The sequence below is a fragment of the Hoplias malabaricus genome, chromosome 9, assembly GCF_029633855.1.
Source record: "Hoplias malabaricus isolate fHopMal1 chromosome 9, fHopMal1.hap1, whole genome shotgun sequence".
NCBI classification, from domain to species: domain Eukaryota; kingdom Metazoa; phylum Chordata; class Actinopteri; order Characiformes; family Erythrinidae; genus Hoplias; species Hoplias malabaricus.
Window position 1 is genome coordinate 1,460,668 of NC_089808.1, and position 18,695 is coordinate 1,479,362.

At 43.4% G+C, this 18,695-nt stretch overlaps 2 protein-coding genes across 5 annotated transcripts; both read right to left on the bottom strand.

The window, feature by feature from the left end:
- Positions 1–148: 148 nt before the first annotated feature.
- On the bottom strand, positions 149–9,898 carry homezb (homeobox and leucine zipper encoding b). 4 transcript variants are annotated; one of them, XM_066680482.1, is made up of 4 exons: positions 9,843–9,898; positions 6,004–6,054; positions 5,133–5,426; positions 149–4,341 (listed from the first exon to the last, which is right to left on the bottom strand). In XM_066680482.1, exons 3-4 carry the CDS (start codon positions 5,418–5,420, stop codon positions 2,422–2,424), a joined length of 2,208 nt encoding a protein of 735 aa, XP_066536579.1. In that variant the 5' UTR covers positions 5,421–5,426; positions 6,004–6,054; positions 9,843–9,898; the 3' UTR covers positions 149–2,421. The 4 variants fall into 4 exon arrangements, with proteins under 4 accessions (XP_066536579.1, XP_066536577.1, XP_066536578.1 ...); XM_066680480.1 differs by lacking the exon at positions 9,843–9,898 and adding an exon at positions 6,312–6,365; XM_066680481.1 differs by lacking the exon at positions 9,843–9,898 and adding an exon at positions 6,339–6,353.
- On the bottom strand, positions 9,048–18,663 carry LOC136706830 (E3 ubiquitin-protein ligase TRIM21-like). Its single transcript, XM_066680485.1, has 8 exons — positions 18,174–18,663; positions 17,715–17,794; positions 15,281–15,837; positions 13,165–13,260; positions 12,829–13,062; positions 12,579–12,741; positions 11,077–11,112; positions 9,048–10,150 (listed from the first exon to the last, which is right to left on the bottom strand). The coding sequence occupies exons 2-8, from the start codon at positions 17,731–17,733 to the stop codon at positions 9,603–9,605; spliced, it is 1,653 nt and encodes a 550-aa protein (XP_066536582.1). The 5' UTR covers positions 17,734–17,794; positions 18,174–18,663; the 3' UTR covers positions 9,048–9,602.
- Positions 18,664–18,695: the final 32 nt, after the last annotated feature.

The window sequence follows — 18,695 nt, forward strand, 5'->3', positions numbered from 1 at the left end:
GGGTGACTGTCTGTGAGGAGTGTGGTGTGTTCTCCCAGTGTCCGCGTGGGTTTCCTCCGGGTGACTGTCTGTGAGGAGTGTGGTGTGTTCTCCCTGTGTCCGCGTGGGTTTCCTCCGGGTGACTGTCTGTGAGGAGTGTGGTGTGTTCTCCCTGTGTCCGCGTGGGTTTCCTCCGGGTGACTGTCTGTGAGGAGTGTGGTGTGTTCTCCCTGTGTCTGCGTGGGTTTCCTCCAGGTGACTGTCTGTGAGGAGTGTGGGCTTCCTCTGGGTGACTGTCTGTGAGGAGTGTGGTGTGTTCTCCCTGTGTCTGTGTGGGTTTCCTCCAACGGTCCAAAAAACACACGTTGGTAGGTGGATTGGCGACTCAATAGTGTCCGTAGATCAGAATCAGAATCTCTTTATTTCGCCAGGTATGTTAAATATACTAGGAATTTGTCTTGGTGACAGCAACACATGTATGACATGTAACACAGACTGTTAACAAACATAACTCTAAAAGAGGTACAATAAACAATAAATAGACTAAAGAATACAGTTAAGTACTAGAAAAAAAAGAGCGTTAAGACATAAATTAGACAACATAAAATATAAAATCTATACTGTACAGATATGAGTATGAATATAAATGTTTCCAAATATTCCTAAAGTAGGTTATATTATATATTGTTGTAGAAGTTACAGAAATAGAACTTCTGTACAGCTGTGCAAAATAGCATAGTGCAAGTGAGTAAAGTGTCCTGTTCAGTGCAGTTAAGTCCAGTCGGTTTAGTTCAGTGGTTTGGAGATGTGAGTGTGTGTGTCTGTGTTGCCCTGTGAAGGACTGGCGCCCCCTCCAGGGTGTAGTCCTGCCTTGCGCCCAATGATTCCAGGTAGGCTCTGGACCCACCGCGACCCTGAACTGGATAAGGGTTACAGATAATGAATGAATGAATGAACTTTGGTGAAAATGTCCATTGACAAGAATTTCCACTTATGGCAGACACAATCAATCAGCCAAGATATGTTCAGAGTCCGAATTGTTTCTTCAATAATTTAAAACAAAAGCTGCAAACTAACACTGTTAACAAACACTGAAAGTCAAGTCACTCAAATCATATATAAAATGTATTCAGACTTTTCTTGCAACATGGCATCAGCTGCATCTGGGACAAGTGGAAAAAATAATGTAATTTTTTTTTTTGTTTTAGCCAAACTTTTACATTATGCATATTCATGATATGCTCATAGGCACATGTTTTGTTCATGATATACTTTGAAAATTACAATAAAATCATGTTTTCATATTGGCCAGCCAGTTAAGGACCACACAAATTTGTGGCATGTCCATTTATGGTTGAAACTAAATTCTTCACAATGGGAGTACTGCAGGATCAGGGTTGGTGAGCACTGGTCTTAGGCAAAGTTGACTTACAACACAGCACCAAGCTTGTCTCCCATGTGGCAGTTTAAATATATACCAAACAAATACTAATAATCACCATTTGATCTGCTTTCATGTAAACAGACGCAAACACACAGCAATGAAGGAAGACAATGTTTTAAGACCAGTTTATTGAGTTAAAATGCCATTGTAACCAAGGGGAAACATTTTCTAGAAATAGGTACAAAAATCTTCACAAGTGAAAAAGGAATTCTCTAGTCAACTCCATGATATCAATCAAATGCATAGAATATAAAAATGTGTCATTCAAGCTTTACTGTTTGATAATGATTGGTTTTATGGTCTAAACAAACAAACAAACAAAAAAATATCTTGACTCAATTGAAATGAGCAATATTTAAATCGTAAGCACGTGATGTAATACAGTCTGACCTTTGAACATTAAATAATTATGTTAAAAAATTTTTTTAAATAAATATTTTTGTCCACTGATTAGCTTTTCTATTAAAAGCAATTCTCTGAAAAATCTAAAACACAATTTCAGTTTTTATTGGAGGGAAACAAACAAAACAAACAAAAAAAACCCCACAATGTACATGAAAAACACATGAACCAAATTATTAATAACTCGCTGAATGACTCCACGGTAAGTGAAAGCTTACAGAAGGCAGACACTGAAATGCTACACAAAACACATCTGACAGTAGTTTCACCCAGTACCTGTAGTCTGCAAATTACTTCTTTCTTTGCTTATTTAGTGTTATCATAAATAATTTCAATATAGGCAAAAAGTTGCTCGGATTGGAAAACTAAATAAATACATTTTGTATTAACATTTCTAACGAGGCACTGTAATATGTCAATGCATCAGTGGTGATAAAAATTGGACATGATACATGAGACTGGAAAAATCTTACAAAAAAAACAAAAAAACAATTGTAATGATATACAGTACTTTGCAACCATGTAGAGTCCAGACTCTACTTTTCCTCTATTCTAAATGCTCTCTAACATAACATTTAACGCCATAATTTCTCCAGTCAAAGTTCACCCCCTGGCAGAACTGAAGAGCTTTCCTCGTATGTGCTGTTCCATGTCATAACTTCACGCACTCCTGTCCCGTTACTGGATTTACGATCTTCAAATCTATGGTCTGTGACCATTTTCTTGTTTTTGGGTGGCCTACCACCTTTCTTCTGCTGCTTTGTGATGCCTGCAATGATTCTCTCCCTATCTTCTGGGGACATCCAGCGCATGTTGTTGTGTTTGACGTGATAACGCGTATCTCCAAACCACTGGACAATCTCTGTCCGGGTCAGACCCGTCTTCCTCTGCAACGTGGTGTAGTCTTCACTGGTGGGCCACTGGCAATGCAGAAAGCTCTGCCTGAGCACATCCAGTTGCTGCTGTGTCTTCTTCCGGAGGTTGGTCTCAGGGCCGAGGCTAAGAACTCGGCCTTGGATAAAGGACGGAGAGGGAGAAGAAGAGGAAGTAGAAGGGGATGGAGCTATGGCAATCTCTTTACGTTCCCTTTTAAGAGCAGTATGAACACCCCCAATTTCTAAGTCTACCCCTCCTCCCTCTTTTCTTGTTTCTGAACTACTAACTCCCTCCATCAGAGAGTCCTGCTCATCGTCCATGTCCACATCCAGCTCGATCTCAAACCCCTCCGATCCGACTGCCTCGCCGCCTTCATACAAGCCACCAACATCGTCATCCAGTCTTTTCCGATGTCTGCTGGACCCTCTCTGCGAACGTTTACCGTCCTCCGTCAGCCAGGACCGACCGCTCCTGCGAAGCTGATAACGGCTGTCGGCAAACCATTTCCGAATCTCATGGCGCCCGAGTCCGGTGACACGCTGAAGACGCTGAACCTCAGCCTCGGATGGCCAGTTTCTATGGACAAAACTGCGACGAAGCACCATCAGCTGAGCTTTGGACTTCTTGCGCAGCTGTCCTGCAGGGGCACGGGAGGACGCTGGTTTTGGCGGTGCGATTGGGATTGCTGAGGACTGGTACTGTGTTAAGCTACTGTGGTTTATACTGTTGAGTGTTGGAACATAACTGTAAGCACTGGGACTTTGGGTCTCTGGTTCGATGGGAGGTATGTGTTTAAGCTCCATGTTGGGCTGAGAATGAACTTTAAGCAGGGATGAATGTTCGAAAGTAGATTGAGCTTGTACTGTGTTTGGAACAAACTGTTCTAAACCGTTGGTGTACTGAGGTACGGCAGCACTGCCGTTGTAGTCAATGGAACCATGCTGAGATAAACTGCTACCATGGCTGGGTGTGTGATGCATCTGTCCTGCATAGGCATCAACTTCAGATGCGTGTTTAAAGCCTTGCGCTAGCCCTTCAGCCTCCTTCTCATGAGCTAAATCATCTGATAACACATCTTCTTTTTCTTCTTCATATTCTTCCCCAAGATGCATTTTGTGCAAGTGGTGCAGTTTGCGCCTCGTTTCCCGGATATCATCGTCACCCCAGCTGATTCCATAGCGAACACGTTGCATCATAAACCACACTTTGACCCGTTCAGTAGACAGGGAACAGCGGCGTGCCAAAGCATTAGCTTCCTGCTCAGTGGGATACGGAAAGGCATTAAAAGCCTCCACCAGCTCAGAAACCGTATCCAGCTCATGTGTCTGCTCCGAGCGCACCCACACAAGCTTCAGCCCTTCGGACACCAATGGCAGACATACTAAGTGCGTCCTGTTGAGGCTGGATGTGCCTGAAGATGCAGTGTGCTCACTTTGGTTTTCTTTGCTAGACCCTGAAGAGCGTAAGGCCTTCCTCTGAGGCAAAACAGAGGCAGGAAGTGGACTTTGGCTGGCCTTACTGGTAGATGCATTTTTCTTAGTCTCCATCTCTGGTACTTGGTTCTGCACAATGCATGCACTTCTGCTGCATTCTTCGGAGTCCTTGGGTAAGGAAGACGAGGACCCTTCAGAAACCTCAGGCTGTGGAGAGCAGTGGAAATATCAGATGTGGATGTTTGTCAGGCTATGAACTGATTATGCAGTGTAAAACATATCCAAAAATAACACACACATATTTATATAAATCATCAAAACATCAAAAACAAAGCTGAAGCAAGCAGCTTGATCTTGTTACAGTCAAGAGTTAAGGACAAAACGTGTGCCTGTTTCAACTCTAATCTTCTTACCAGTGCAGTTAATCTCAATTATGTTCAAAGGTGGCTAGCTTACTGACCGCTGGCACTTATAGATGGGCATTTCATCATCAATCTTTCATGACACCAATTAATTAATTAATTACCTGAAAAAAACACCCACCAAGTGCAAGAACGTACGTGTTGTTTAATGCTAAAAGTTTAAGTTCAATAAACTCTAATAGCATAATGAATGCTGTGAAATCCACAATATAAATATTTTACAAGAAAAAGATCTGTTGTGGATTCCTTTTAAACAGTGTAGCAGTAGTACAGTAGAGTACAAGGACAATGTGCTATAGGTAGAGGTGATGCGTACAGGTTAATAGGAAAACTAGTCTGAATAATTGAGTAAAAATGGTAATGAAAACATCAGGTTAAAGGCAGAGTTGTGTAGGTTATGGCAGTTCCACTTTTTAGAGAACCAGTAGAAAATAAGCCACAGTTGTGTAAATTGAACTGAAACACACACACACATACTAATATATATATATAAATAATCAGAGAGCAGTATAGCGCTGAAAAGCTTACACTGATTCACAGGCAAACATCACAGCACAGAACAAACACGGTTCTTACTTTTTCCCCAGGAGGGCTCTTTTTTCTGTCGGGGCTTTGCTCGCCGTCAACTAAAGGCGGCAGGGCATCTTCCACCTCTTTCCCCCCACTTTTCTCGCCCGTTCTTGAGGTGGGGGTAGAGAGGGACGTGACGGGGTGGACGGAGCGGAGATGTTGGCTGAGCGAACCAACGTCTGCTGCTTTATAGCCACAGATACGACAGTCGTAGCCGTCGGTGGTGGATGAACTCTTTCTCCCGGATTCACCTCCTCCTACTTCGGCAGAGCGTGGTGGCTCACTTCGCTCCATTGCTTCCTACAGCGAAAAAAACAAAAAAAAGTTCAACGCACAGTTACTAAACAACTCGAACACACCCGCCCCGATTACAGCAACCTTAAAGTAACGCAGAGGTAACGGTAGCGCGGCTAAGCTTTGCTAACACAAACTCGCCATGATACATGAAGCTTAAGTCCACTCTTACTGAAATTGTCTATTCCACCTTAAACGAGCACCAGAATGTAGATAGCAGCTTTTAAGGTGGAACGAAGAATTCCAGTAAGAGTCAAGCTCAGTTCCATTTGTGATACGGTTGCTATGGTAGCAAACGAACGTTCCCATTAGCTAGCTATGGAACCCCGCTGCCGTTACCGGTGACGCCGACTGCGCTAGTTGTAACACATGTAAAACTCGCCCAATATTCCCATCTTTCTCGAGAGCGCTAGCTATCGAGCCGCTAGTCGGAACAAAGGCTTTCCCCCTCTAGCTTAGCCACATACAGCCGTCCCCAGTCACCTATGTACAGCTATACAGAACTAAGAGCGGGTCTACCGCGTAAAGGTGGCCGTGCCGGAGGCCGTATCGTTGACCGGTGAGATAAGAGCGGTACACTCGCCTCGGATAGCTGTTGTCAATCTGTCACAGTTTGGTTTGTCGCATCTTCGACCTGTGAAAACAGACATGGTTAGCGTTTTAGACCTCCAAAATAAAAGCCCCAAACAGAGACCCATGATTTTTGTATGAACGTGACCACACAGAGCACAAGCTAAACAGGACAACCTGGATATTTTATAATATAAGCGTAATAAAAGATACACTCTAAATATCACACACACATTAAAGTTACACTCTACATAGCACATATATGTATTAGAAATACTCTACACACCACAATTTATTAACTACATATAACTTTATATATACATTAAGCTGCTCTTTACACGTATACACCATTAGGGATTCGCTGGTTTCCTTTGTAGTACTCTCAACTGCTTATAGTTAAGTTAGGGTGACCAGATCTGAGATGGTGAAAAAGAGGACACGGGGGAGGTGGGGGAGGTGGGGGGGGGGGCGACTACTGACGTGCAGACTGACCAATTAAATGTTTACAGAGAAGGTTATTGACCAATAACGGTAGCTCTACAGTCAGACCGTCCAATCAGAAGATTTTAGGCTACTTCATCACACCCCCTTCTCACTCAAGCGAACCAATCGGAGTAGGGAGGGCGGGACTAGTTTGTGAACGAAACGCTTCTCGAAATTCTATGTAAGCGCTAGAAAAACAACATAGCGGACATTTTTTAAGTCTAAAAAAGAGGACATGTCTGGGTAAAAGAGGACGTCTGGTCACCCTATATTTTCTGTATGTATAACACACCAAAACAAAAGACAAAATTATTTTTAGGACCATACATTTATTAGAGGGATAATAATAGAATATTAGAGGGTTCACCCACTAAACCTCTAAAATGCAATCACTACTACGGTCTCCCACGATCTGCTGGTCACAGATGTCCATACGCTTGAGATACATATGTACACATGTAATTACATTCAGATGTGGATACACTGAAGATATGTCTTTATAACATGTCTATGGACATAGTCTTATGTCTTAATAATAATATTGCAATATGTAATTTATTATTATTTACATAAAACATGCATGTCTCAAAAACTCATTACAAGAAATGTTTATTTTTATTCTGCAGTGTGTAAATATGTTAATTACAAAAGAAAACATCCATTTTAGAACTAAAGCTAGAGTAATCACAGTTTTTTTTTCTTCTATTATTATTAATATTTGTACAAGTAATAGTATTAAAATTTTGGTCCACTCTTCTAAGATTTCATTCAGAGAAATAAAATTGTACTTCACATCTCCTACATAGGCACGGTGGTGCAGCAGGTACTGTCGCAGTCACACAGCTCCAGGGACCTGGTTGTGGGTTCGAGTCCCGCTCCGGGTGACTGTCTGTGAGGAGTGTGGTGTGTTCTCCTCATTCTCTCATTCATTCATTGTCTGTAAGCGTTTATCCAGTTCAGGGTCGCGGTGCGTTCAGAGCTTACCCGGAATCACCAGACGCAAGGCAGGAACACACCCTGGAGGGGTCGCCCACAGGGCAACACACACTCACACATTCACTCACACAGTCACACATTCCACCTACCAATGTGTGTTTTTGGAGCACGGGAGGAAACCAGAGCACCCGGAGGAAACCCACGCAGACACAGAGAGAACACACCACACTCCTCACAGACAGTCACCCGGAGGAAACCCACGCAGACACAGAGAGAACACACCACACTCCTCACAGACAGTCACCCGGAGGAAACCCACGCAGACACAGGGAGAACACACCACACTCCTCACAGACAGTCACCCGGAGGAAACCCACGCAGACACAGGGGGAACACACCACACTCCTCACAGACAGTCACCCGGAGGAAACCCACGCAGACACAGAGAGAACACACCACACTCCTCACGGACAGTCACCCAGAGGAAACCCACGCAGACACAGAGAGAACACACCACACTCCTCACAGACAGTCACCCGGAGGAAACCCACGCAGACACAGGGAGAACACACCACACTCCTCACAGACAGTCACCCGGAGGAAACCCACGCAGACACAGGGGGAACACACCACACTCCTCACAGACAGTCACCCGGAGGAAACCCACGCAGACACAGAGAGAACACACCACACTCCTCACGGACAGTCACCCGGAGGAAACCCACGCAGACACAGGGGGAACACACCACACTCCTCACAGACAGTCACCCGGAGGAAACCCACGCAGACACAGGGAGAACACACCACACTCCTCACAGACAGTCACCTGGAGGAAACCCACGCAGACACAGAGAGAACACACCACACTCCTCACGGACAGTCACCCAGAGGAAACCCACGCAGACACAGGGAGAACACACCACACTCCTCACAGACAGTCACCCGGAGGAAACCCACGCAGACACAGAGAGAACACACCACACTCCTCACAGACAGTCACCCGGAGGAAACCCACGCAGACACAGGGAGAACACACCACACTCCTCACAGACAGTCACCCGGAGGAAACCCACGCAGACACAGGGGGAACACACCACACTCCTCACAGACAGTCACCCGGAGGAAACCCACGCAGACACAGAGAGAACACACCACACTCCTCACGGACAGTCATCCAGAGGAAACCCACGCAGACACAGAGAGAACACACCACACTCCTCACAGACAGTCACCCGGAGGAAACCCACGCAGACACAGGGAGAACACACCACACTCCTCACAGACAGTCACCTGGAGGAAACCCACGCAGACACAGGGGGAACACACCACACTCCTCACAGACAGTCACCCGGAGGAAACCCACGCAGACACAGAGAGAACACACCACACTCCTCACAGACAGTCACCCGGAGGAAACCCACGCAGACACAGGGGGAACACACCACACTCCTCACAGACAGTCACCCAGAGGAAACCCACGCAGACACAGAGAGAACACACCACACTCCTCACAGACAGTCACCCGGAGGAAACCCACGCAGACACAGAGAGAACACACCACACTCCTCACGGACAGTCACCCGGAGGAAACCCACGCAGACACAGAGAGAACACACCACACTCCTCACAGACAGTCACCCAGAGGAAACCCACGCAGACACAGAGAGAACACACCACACTCCTCACGGACAGTCACCCGGAGCGGGACTCAAACCCTCAACCTCTAGGTCCCTGGAGCTGTGTGACTATGACACCCACCGTGCCGCCCCAGTCCTGAACCTTTGTAACATATTAGATGACAGAATGCATTACTACAAACTAATACAACAATCAATATATCAAAGCAAAATGTGAAAACTGTAAGCAATTTGTCTGTGACAGCTTTTAATATTGAAAAACATTTTTGCTCAAGTCATACATGTTTTACTCAAATCTCAGCAGAAATAATTAGCTATTTAGCAGAATGAGCAGAGATAGGATTTGACATCCAAAAGCACCCTAACAACTTAAACCCACCAAAGCCCAAGGTAAGCTGATGCTGTGATATTGCTCAATTAATCTTAATAGTAAATGAATAGTCTGCTGTAATAAATGGAGTGGGACATGTACCTACATATATATCTAGAAGTCCTAGTGCTTGTATACTTCATTTCAGCACTCAGTTCATTGGTTGGGATACTGTGGAATAATACATTATCCAGTTCTACATATGGGTGAGATGATCAGTGGAGCTGAGTTTTTACCGTTGTCATTATTACAGGGACTGAAGTATGGATAGAGTTTCTCAGTGAAAGACTGACCTGTGAAAGAGTAGATAAGAGACCTGTCCTCCACATCATAAAAGGAGACCAAACCCTGTTCATAATCCACAAACACCCCCACCCTCTGGAGCTTCTCTCTCACAGGGAATGGAACCTGGGTACCAGCACTAACCTCATACACCTTCTCATTCCTCAGAACCACTGTCCAGAAACCATTTATAGGACTCAGTGCAAGCTGACCCTTCTTCTTAACAGACTCCCTGGCCACTCCTAAATCCCACTTAGTCTTTCCCCTGACCTGCACCTCGTAGTAGAATCTCCCTGAGGAGAATCCCTCCTTTCCCAGGACACAAAGACATGACTCAAATCTCTTTGGGTTTTCGGGAAGATTCTGTCTTGTGTTTCCATGTGTCACTTGTTTTCCATCGGCAGACAGAATGAGAAAGTTATGAGCTGTATCTGGATCCAGAGACACATCCACTGAAACACACACAGTAAGGTATATCAATACACATATAATAAATACATTCATTCATTCCTTGGCTGTAACCGTTTATCCAGTTCAGGATTGTGGTGAGTCAGGAGTCCACCCAGAATACCTGGGCACAGGGCATGAACACACCTTAGATGGGGTTCCAGTCTATCGCAGGACACTCAAACATTCACACACACACTCACACCAGTGAAAACTTTTGCATGGCCAAGCCACCTACAAACGTGTGTTGGGCTGTAAGAGGATCGATAGATGCAGTGGCAAAAGCAGCAGTGCAAATAACAAAAGCAGGATTTGTAACTAATTTGGCCACATCCCTGTTTGTGCGGGCCGGAAACAAAGGGCAGCTGTGAAGGAGTGAAACAGGTGAAAGGTCTAGTCAGTGGTTGTGGATAAGGAGAACACAGATTAGTTGGGGAAATGCACTGTAGAAGTGCTGTTGTGGTGGTCAGTGATGTAGCATGTAAAGATCATATAGAACTGGTGGCACTGAGCATGCATTAACGGTGCCAGTGGGGCTTGGTATAGCCTTTGCAATGAGGGAGGCCAGTGTGTATTTACAGTTGTTGATGGTAAAGGATGAGGTAGGACTGTAAAGTTGGCTTGGAGGAGGCGGTGGGGGAGGGTGGGGCTTAATGAGTAACTGTAGTTGTTGAGGACAGCCGGTTGCTGATCAGATCATAAACAGCCACAGCAACCTTAGTGCTGAGGTGTAGGATTCAACAGGAATTTTGGTGGCTGCAGGTAGGAAGAGAGTGTGATGGGCCCTATGTGAAGATCTAATGGATTGGCACAGGATATTTTACATCTTATCTTGTGTATGATTATAATGGCAAGAACTGGTTTAAACATTATATTTAAAACATATACTTTTTAACATTTAAAATAAGTGAGAAAAACAGAAATGATGTACCTGTATACTGCTGAATCGTCTTCAGTTCAGTGGAGACTATATGCAAAAGAAGGTAATGTTAATAAAAAATATTGTAATCTTGGAGCATTATTATAAACAAAAGATTAAATAAACTTTACCATTGCCATATGAACAATATCACTTGTAGTTGTAGTAGTTGTGCCCATGGTGCTTGTAATATTGAACTTATTTATATATTAATCAATTACATATTACCTAAAATCCTTTGGGTAAAGACTTGAAAAATAAAAACTCTGTAAAAACGCTGTGGCTGTGCAAAATGTAAATAAAAACAAACACAATGCCAATTCATTTTAACCCTATATTTACATGAAAATAGTACACAAACCATATGTTAAATATTGAAAATGAGAAATAATATTGTTTTTCAAAATACATATGGCCATCTTGAATTTTTTACCATCAACACATTTCAAAAAAGTTGTTGTGTAATGATACGAAAAAAAAGGCACTTCAGAGACGCTGTCTTTCAGGAGATTGGGGAAGTTCACCACTGTGTGAAAGAGTGTGTAGGCAAACAGTGAAACAATTCAAGAACAATGTTGTAAGGTAGTAAATAACTCTTGTATTTTTGATATCAACAGTACATAATACCAATAAAAAAGGGAAACTAGAGAAATCTGTAGATGCAAAAGACAAGGCCCAAAACCAACACTGGCTGGCTGTGAACTTTGGGCCCTGACGTAACACCCCATTCAAAACAGGTACAGTTCTGTAGTGGAAGGCACTGTATGGGCTCAGAACACTTCCCAAAACCACCATCACCGAACTATTATGCAGCATCTTGCAGGCTAAAGAGAAGAGGAACCATTCTCTTTGTTCTAAGCGCACAGTCCAAAAGCCAGCATCTGTGATGGTCCTGGGGTGCATACGTTAAATTGACATGGGTGACTTGCACATCTGGGAAGGCCTTGCTTATTTCAATGGGACAATATCAATCCACATTCTGCATGGATTACAACAACAAGGCTCCAGTAAAATAGTCCGCATGCTAAACTGGTCCAAGCCTGTCACCCATTGAATCATCTTTAAATGAAAAACTCAGTAACAGAGACCCTGTTTTTACTGTTGAGCAGCTGAAAGTCTATATAAAGCATGAATGGGAATACATTTTAAGTTAAAAACTACTGTGACTGGCCTACTCTGTTTCCAAATGCTTCCAAAGAAGAAGTGATACACCGTGGTCAAAACACCCAGATTAAAAAGAACTATAAACATTCCCAGTTTCAATATTTAATTTGTTGTTTTAGTATCATTTACTCTTAAATATAAGGTTTTAATGATTTGAATATATACACTTTTTTTTTTTAAATTTACAATTTGCACAGAATCTCTGGGTTATATTCATATTTATATTAATAAAATAGGGTTTTATTATCACCCAAAGGGATAATAATAAAATAACGTACTTTGACACATTTTCAAACCCATGGACTTTGCTTTACACACATAAACAGAACAAAAACATGAATGGTTCTCACCAGATTCTCTCATCTTCTCATTAACAGTTTTAATGATTTCCTCACTCAGACTCTTCTGGAGCTGAGAGAGAGTTTTCCTCACAATGTCTCCACTCTGATCAGGATCAATACTGAGGTCATTCCAGTTCTTTGTGTGTGGATGTCTGCACAATGATGGGTACATCTACAGTCCAGCAGGAGAGAGAAGAAACCCTCAGCACGGCTAGCTCTGTTGTGTGATGTACTTTATTAGTAGATGGAGGACACTGACCTGTAGGAGGTGGAGGTGGTCCTCGGTGTGGGAGAGCTTCTCCAGCTCAGCGTCTCTCCTCTTCAGCTCAGCGATTTCCTGCTCCAGCTCTTTAATGAGACCTTCAGCCTGTCTCTCTGCTGCTTTCTGCTCCTCCTCCATCACCTCAAGAAGCTCAGCCTGACTTCTCTCAATGAAGCGCAACAGAGCAGTGAAGACTTCCATACAACTGGCAATCCCTTTTTCTGAATTTGTCTAACAAAGAATGAACATTATACTTAAAATAGCATTCGTTTTTTGATAATTTATTAAATAAAATGAGAAAATGTTGTTAATAAATATTATTAAACCATGTACTATTCTCAAACTTGTTGAATGTTGGATTTCATTTATCTTCTTCTGTCTGTCTTGGATCATCTGCTGCACTTCTGTCTGTGTCTTTCCCAGCTGTGTCTGTGGGCATAGAGGTAATTATTAGTTTATTTGAAGATTTCTCTATGACACACTTTCATTTCTGTATTTTAAATGAATTGTATTTGTCAAATTCCATCCATCTATCCATTATCTGTAACCGCTTATCCATTTCAGGGGCGCGGTGGGTCCAGAGCCTACCTGCAATCATTGGGCGCAAGGCAGGAATACCCCAGTCCTTCACAGGGCAACACACACACGTTCACTCACACACACGGACACTTTTGAGTCGCCAATCCACCTACCAACGTGATTTTTTGGACTGTGGGAGGAAACCGGAACACCCGGAGGAAACCCATGCAGACATGGGGAGAACACACCACACTCCTCACAGACAGTGACCTGGAGGAAACCCACGCGGACACAGGGAGAACACACCACACTCCTCACAGACAGTCACCCGGAGGAAACCCACACAGACACAGAGAGAACACACCACACTCATCACAGACAGTCACCCGGAGGAAACCCACGCAGACACAGAGAAAACACACCACACTCCTCACAGACAGTCGCCTGGAGGAAACCCACAGGGACACAGGGAGAACACACCAACTCTCCTCACAGACAGTCACCCGGGGGAAACCCACGCAGACACAGAGAGAACACACCAACTCTCCTCACAGACAGTCACCCGGGGGAAACCCACGCAGACACAGAGAGAACACACCACACCCCTCTCAGACAGTCACCCGGAGGAAACCCATGCAGACACAGGGAGAACACACCACACTCCTCACAGACAGTCACCCGGAGGAAACCCACGCAGACACAGAGAGAACACACCACACTCCTCACAGACAGTCACCCGGAGGAAACCCACGCAGACACAGAGAAAACACACCACACTCCTCACAGACAGTCGCCTGGAGGAAACCCACAGGGACACAGGGAGAACACACCAACTCTTCTCACAGACAGTCACCCGGAGGAAACCCACACAGACACAGGAAGAACACACCACACTCCTCACAGACAGCGCAGACACAGGGAGAACACACCACACCCCTCTCAGACAGTCACCCGGAGGAAACCCACACAGACACAGGAAGAACACACCACACTCCTCACAGACAGCGCAGACACAGGGAGAACACACCACACCCCTCTCAGACAGTCACCCGGAGGAAACCCACACAGACACAGGAAGAACACACCAACTCTCCTCACAGACAGTCACCCGGGGGAAACCCACGCAGACACAGGGAGAACACACCAACTCTCCTCACAGACAGTCACCCGGGGGAAACCCACGCAGACACAGAGAGAACACACCACACCCCTCTCAGACAGTCACCCGGAGGAAACCCACACAGACACAGGAAGAACACACCAACTCTCCTCACAGACAGTCACCCGGGGGAAACCCACGCAGACACAGGGAGAACACACCAACTCTCCTCACAGACAGTCACCCGGGGGAAACCCACGCAGACACAGAGAGAACACACCACACCCCTCTCAGACAGTCACCCGGAGGAAACCCACACAGACACAGGAAGAACACACCAACTCTCCTCACAGACAGTCACCCGGGGGAAACCCACGCAGACACAGAGAGAACACACCAACTCTCCTCACAGACAGTCACCCGGGGGAAACCCACACAGACACAGGGAGAACACACCACACCCCTCTCAGACAGTCACCCGGAGGAAACCCACACAGACACAGGAAGAACACACCACACTCCTCACAGACAGCGCAGACACAGGGAGAACACACCACACCCCTTTCAGACAGTCACCCGGAGGAAACCCACACAGACACAGGAAGAACACACCGCACTCCTCACAGACAGTGCAGACACAGAGAGAGCACACCACACTCCTCACAGACAGTCACCTGGAGCGGGAATCAAACCCACGACCTCCAGGTCCCTGGAGCTGTGTGACTGTGACACTACCTGCTGCACCACCGTGCCGCCCATTATTTATAAAATCATTTTTTATTAAAAATCCAGGTTCTTTGCATATTATATGTTAATCTGTTTGACTCTCACCTTTCTCTCTATACTCTCCTTCTCTATAGGAACAGTGTTGTGAGCCTTGTGATCAATCATTACGCAGAACTGACACACATTCGTCTGGTCGTCTCTACAAAACAGCTCCAGAGGTCTCTCATGCTTTTGGCATATATAATCCTGCAGGTTCTCCACTGGTTCAATTAGCCTGTGTTTCATAAATTTTGGAACACTATTATGAGGTTCTAAATGCTTTTTACAGAATGTCGCACCACAATCCAGACAGGATTTCAAGGCTTTCAGCTTCACTCCTGTGCAGGCGTCACAAAGAACCTCAGGTTTATCAAGGTCACTTTTCTTCTTGAAGTGGTCCACAACTTCTCTCAGTGTTGTATTGATCTTCAGTTCAGGTTTCTTGGTGAATTTCTCTTTACAGAGTGGACACTGGCACTGAATAGTGTTGCCCCAGCATTCTTTAAGGCATTTCATGCAGAAGTTGTGTCCACATGGAGTGGTGACTGGATCAATGAACACATCCAGACAGATAGAACACAGGAACTGATCTTCAGACAGGAGACCGCTGGAGTCACAAGAAACTATGTACAAGTGGGCAAAACAAAATATTCATTCAATCTATGCATTCATGTGTGTGTGGTGTGTGTGTGTATGTGTACACTTGTGTGTATGTCTGTCCAAAGAATGTATAAAATTTTAATGAAGTGATTGTCATTTACCCAATATGTAAAATATGTAAAGGTATAGTACATGTACGTTATTGGTTAAGGTACAACAGTGGTTTTAAAGTCCCGTTTTCCCTAAATTTAAATTACATTCTCTTCTCCAGAAGGACAGGTGAATATTTGTAATCATTCATTATACAACAGTGTAAAATAAATGAACATTATATAAGTCATGGAGATGAAATGGGGCTTATGAATCAACACAGTTTTAAATTCTACAGTTATAATAGAGTAAGGTACAATTATGTTCACATTTAAAGGTACCACCACAGTGACGGTTTTTTAAAAGTTTGTAATAGTTTAATTAGCTTTCACATTTCTGATACCAGTATCATTCATTCATTCATTATCTGTAACCTTGGGTCCAGAGCCTACCTTGAATCACTGGGTGCAAGGAAGGAACACACCCTGGAGGGGGCGCTAGTACTTCACAGGTGATACCAGTATCACCTGTTAAAAAGTTTACTGCTTGTACTACAAAAGGCTCCAAAAAGACTATATTTACACAACACAACTAATAGTTGTTTCATTTGATTTTTAAGGTCTCTAAAAACCTGTTAAATCTGCTCTGCAAGGTTCTGTGGATAAAATTTTACTACAAATTGAAATTTGTGCCATGCTAAGCTAAATAATTTTAGTTAACTAAATTTGGAACCATTCAGTGCGTTTCCACCGACATAATCTGGTTCCCAAATTTGTTCCCAGCTGGAACCAAAGAACAGTAGGTCCTTCAGCGTGAACTGTGTCTAAATAATAGGAAATAAGACAGGAACACGCTCCGTTTGTGTGTGTTTCTGGGGCTGCGTTTGCCAGAGGTCAGCATTGGTTAGTTCACACGGCTTGGGACTCAGCAACATTTACACACATATTATATCTCACAGAGAGAGGAGGACTGCTGAATTCACCTTATTTCATGTGAGTGTGTTTAATTGCCTAAAATATTGTAAAGGGAAATGGTGGGGAGACATTCTGTGGCGTTAGTGTGCTTATAAAACTCCATATAGCTGCCCACAGCCTCCTTAAACGTCACTTGAACACGTTACATTAAATAAATAGGTAATTGTAATTCTTAAAATCAACAAAATGTTCTTGGTCTTTGTTCTTTGGTGCTAGATCATCTAGTATTTATTTTTAAATAAAATGAACAAGAAATGAAAACACTTATGCCGGTGATATATGTTATGACCAAATTGTTGGGCTCCTGTTTTCATTTCTGCATTTATTAGTCTTGCTCTCCATGTTTTCTGTACAATACAGTCTCATAATGAAAACCGCATGTAAACAAAGACAGATATGAAGCACCAAAGCTTCTCCAGACCTTACAAAGACAAGGGTATGTATTTGGGCTTTAACGTTTTTTGAAACACCATTTGTGACCATGGCTATATAACTAAAGGAGGTCCAGCAAAACTAGCCTTGCCAAGTTTCTTTGCTCTTGTTTCCAGGTTCCCGTTATGAGCTATAATGGGGGAACACTGGACCCTGAGAATATAGGACCCTGGGAGAGTTCATATATTGAAATTTGAACATACAACCTTGGGAACAGAGAACTCACAAAACTCTGGTTTCTTCAACAACATAAAAAGTCTATTCTGTATGATTATAATCTGAAAACACTTCGACTGTACTGTACTGATGCAAGCACAACTAAAATCATAGCATCTTGAGCTGAAAGTAAAGTTTCAAGAAAAGTATAAAGGTCATATATTAGTCATGATTAATTGTTAACTTACACTCTTGCTGCTGAGTCATGCTTCTTCTCTTTCTGCCTTCTCTTGGTGGTTGTGAAGAAAATTCAGCAACTTCCTACCACCTATTTAGCGATTTTCAGGAAGAAATCACATCACTGTTCAAACTTTGGACAGCATTTTGGACAAACCACATTGGCCTACTGCCTTAAATATATAAAAAAAAAAAGAGTTTAAAATCAAGCACATCTACAAAGGCACTGGAAGTCCAAAGATGTCATGTTTTAGCACTAATACATACCCCCCCCCCCAAACTCTTGATCAGCCTGCAAGCAATAATTTTTCTTTTTTTGGAGTATTATAATCACTGTGTTTTAATCTGAGAATTTGAGTTGTGATCATATTTCCTGAAAGCAAATATCCTCCTCTGGCACTGTTTACTAATATTGATTGTACATCCTGGTAAACCACACTCTGCTAAAACAAACTAACTGCGGTACATACCTTTATCTTTGTTCTCAGCAGGTTTGGGAGTGTCAGGATCGTATCTGTTTGCAATATTCTCAGAATTAATAAACGTCCAGCAACTAGTTTTATTAACAACGAAAAATACAAGCACAAATTTGTTTTTACTTTCACTTTCTCTATCGCTGGTGAAGTTACTTCCCTGGTCACATGGTAAAAGTCTAGGGCTTCCTGTTAAAATGTGCATAATAAGCTTCTTTAAATAACCTATTATTTACTGTCTTCAACTGGTCACTCTAAGTCGTATACAGTGACATCCAAGTTATCCAGTTTTCACATTGTGTTTTTCATCACAAACTTTGACATACAGACCGAAAACCTGGGGGATGTTTATTGCTGGTATTTTAACCCATGGTCCTCAAGTGTCTTTCAAGTATGAAACTAATAGATATAAAAAACCAGGGAGGGCAGAGATAAACACAACTAATAAAATACAAACTCAGCCAAAGAAATGTAAATGTAAACAATTAACTTATCACCACAAAACAATGAACTAACCAA

Bases quoted from the DNA above. Each gene is read 5' to 3' on its own strand.
- homezb (XM_066680482.1), bottom strand. From the start codon at position 5,420: ATGGAGCGAAGTGAGCCACCACGCTCTGCCGAAGTAGGAGGAGGTGAA. The intron at 4,342-5,132 runs GTAAGAACCGTG...TGCTCTCCACAG, and splicing joins AGAGCCCTCCTGGGGAAAAA to CCTGAGGTTTCTGAAGGGTC.
- LOC136706830 (XM_066680485.1), bottom strand. The intron at 13,063-13,164 runs GTACATGGTTTA...ATTCTTTGTTAG, and splicing joins ATTCAACAAGTTTGAGAATA to ACAAATTCAGAAAAAGGGAT. The intron at 11,113-12,578 runs GTGAGAACCATT...TTTTGCATATAG, and splicing joins TGAGAAGATGAGAGAATCTG to TCTCCACTGAACTGAAGACG.